Source organism: Mycetomoellerius zeteki, unplaced genomic scaffold (genome assembly GCF_001594055.1).
Source record: "Mycetomoellerius zeteki isolate Tzet28-1 unplaced genomic scaffold, Tzet1.0 scaffold114, whole genome shotgun sequence".
Lineage (NCBI taxonomy): Eukaryota > Metazoa > Arthropoda > Insecta > Hymenoptera > Formicidae > Mycetomoellerius > Mycetomoellerius zeteki.
In genome coordinates, this window is record NW_017256062.1 from 2200804 (window position 1) to 2202977 (window position 2174).

Consider the following 2174-nt stretch of genomic DNA (forward strand, 5'->3'; position numbering starts at 1 on the left):
CGACGAAAATCGGATGCAGTGTGAATCCAGCATATGGATTCCGTCCTACGAACGATCACCGAGCAAACGAGAAGACAGAGAATTAGAGAGAGACGTTTGCAAATTGAGCACATCATCGACTATGTTCCAAAATTTGCTGTCAGTGCTAAAAATGTACAGTATACGTAACATAAACTGTAGATTTTCAGCGCTGGCAGTGAATTTTGGAATCGTCCATCATGGTAATCTTTCCACCATGGACTACATTTACACGGTTCGATTTACGCCGAAGTTATAACATCGATGTTACGAAATTGGCCAATCACAGTCATTCCATTCTTCAGAAGAATAGCTATGATTGGTTAATTCCATAACATCGATGTTATAACTTCGGCGTAAATCGAACCGTATAAACGTAGTCATGGTCTATTTTATATGCTATGACTCTATCCTAACCTAACTGTCAGTAGCCAAACCTATTTTTGATCGTATTGTAACATATTTCTTAATTCTTAACCTGAATATTCGTCGACTTTAACGTTTAATCTTTCGATTTATGGGGTAGAGCAACATTTTTTTCTGCCAGATTCTTTCGTTTTATGCAAAAACGCGTCGATTAAGCTTAATTTTAATGATTTTCGTAAGCTCGTCTCCTTCATAATTATCAAATTATTTTACGAATGTCAGAGTATAAAATTCAGTTGTATTAACTTGGACAAGTTCAAGATTCTTCTTATTTTTAGCAAAAACCTCTCCAGAATTATTTGTCACAAGTAGGGATTTAAGGACAAGTGCGACAAATATTTATCAGTTCTCCTTAGAAGCTTTTGTGTGTTTTTATGCGACCAATCGACAATCAAAGAATGGAGAGTTCCGGCGAAAGTTCATCGGGCAATCCAGCACCTACGCGTAGCGAAAGAGTGAGTGCTTCATTTAATCTCACATTACTCGCGTGGTTTGTTTTATAACGTAATTACTCTTGTGTATGGGATATTTCTAACATTCCAACCTGATAAATCTATTCTTTTTAACTGAACTTTTTATATTTCAGCACATTTTTAAAACGTTCACCTTGTAATCAAGAGGAACTGAGAAATCCAAAGATACCAATACAATACATAATTTTTTTTATATTTTTGTATATAGCTAACTTTTTCATATCGGTTATTCAACAATCGGTTAATCACTGAGGAAAAGGAAGATGGTTAATCGTATTCATGTCCTGTTCACAGAAGAGTACTCGGGGCTCGAGACAGAGAGCCGTGGATAATTTGAGCAAAAAGTTTTTGAGAAACTTCGATCCAGAGCACAGCGAACGAGAAAAGCGCAAGCTGTATCGTCGATTGTATCAGAGCTACAGGAAGCACCTATACAACGATGAAGGCATTTTTATACGGACATCGGATGATCTCTGTGACTGCTTGAGCTTAGATTGCCCAGGATGCCATTTTCCATGTTTCAAATGTTCTTCTTCAAAATGTGCCCACGACTGCAGGTAATTTTACGAAATTTTCGGTATCTAGTGAAACGTCTGACCTGTTTTATTGCAAAATAATCTATTCGAGTCGTGACTTTATTAGGAACAATCGCAAATGGACCTACGACAGCATTCATTGCGAAGGGACTGGTCCTGTGATAAAAAATCCATTGATGAAAGAAACAAAGTGAGAATGTAAAAACATGCAAATGCGTATCTGTAAGTATTTGTACATAAAAATCTTCAAGAATTACCGGATGTTTATTATTACTCTTGTATAAATTGTATTTATGTAATAAATGAAAGAGAATTCAATAAATTCTTAAAGTATTACTTGCAAATAAAAAAATATATATTTTTGTACAGTTACTGCACATTTTAGAATGAATCTTCTTTGTACATGCAAATTATTTTCTCCTTTAAGGATGTTTGCTTGTATAAGTGTGTGTTGACAGGTTTAAAATTCTGATAGTAACATCAAATCGACAATCAATTTAATTTTTGAAAATATGTATTATTTCAGTTGATTGTATTGCAAGTAATCCAAAAGTAATTTCTTGACGCGCAATCATCTGAAATAAATGTATATGAAAAATACATATAGAAATACTCCAACATCTAACTTTGACCGTAGTTCTCTGGTGCTTATCTACTTTGTTGATTTATTTATACATAGTGGTCTTGTTCTAACTTATTGATATTTACATGTTTTAACAAA

The 2174-nt window shown here is 34.3% G+C and overlaps 1 protein-coding gene across 2 annotated transcripts; it reads left to right on the forward strand.

The window, feature by feature from the left end:
• The first annotated feature begins 455 nt into the window (after positions 1–455).
• Positions 456–1791, forward strand: LOC108728598 (ARL14 effector protein). Of its 2 annotated transcripts, none has more exons than XM_018457252.1 (4): positions 456–540; positions 723–899; positions 1212–1474; positions 1560–1791. In XM_018457252.1, exons 2-4 carry the CDS (start codon positions 819–821, stop codon positions 1645–1647), a joined length of 432 nt encoding a protein of 143 aa, XP_018312754.1. In that variant the 5' UTR covers positions 456–540; positions 723–818; the 3' UTR covers positions 1648–1791. The 2 variants fall into 2 exon arrangements, with proteins under 2 accessions (XP_018312754.1, XP_018312745.1); XM_018457243.1 differs by lacking the exon at positions 456–540 and adding an exon at positions 584–619.
• Positions 1792–2174: the final 383 nt, after the last annotated feature.

Excerpts from the sequence above, each read along its gene's own strand:
- LOC108728598 (XM_018457252.1), top strand. The coding sequence starts at position 819 with ATGCGACCAATCGACAATCAAAGAATGGAGAGTTCCGGCGAAAGTTCA. Across the intron at positions 900-1,211 it reads CACCTACGCGTAGCGAAAGA|AAGAGTACTCGGGGCTCGAG; the intron begins GTGAGTGCTTCA and ends TCCTGTTCACAG. Across the intron at positions 1,475-1,559 it reads AAATGTGCCCACGACTGCAG|GAACAATCGCAAATGGACCT; the intron begins GTAATTTTACGA and ends TGACTTTATTAG.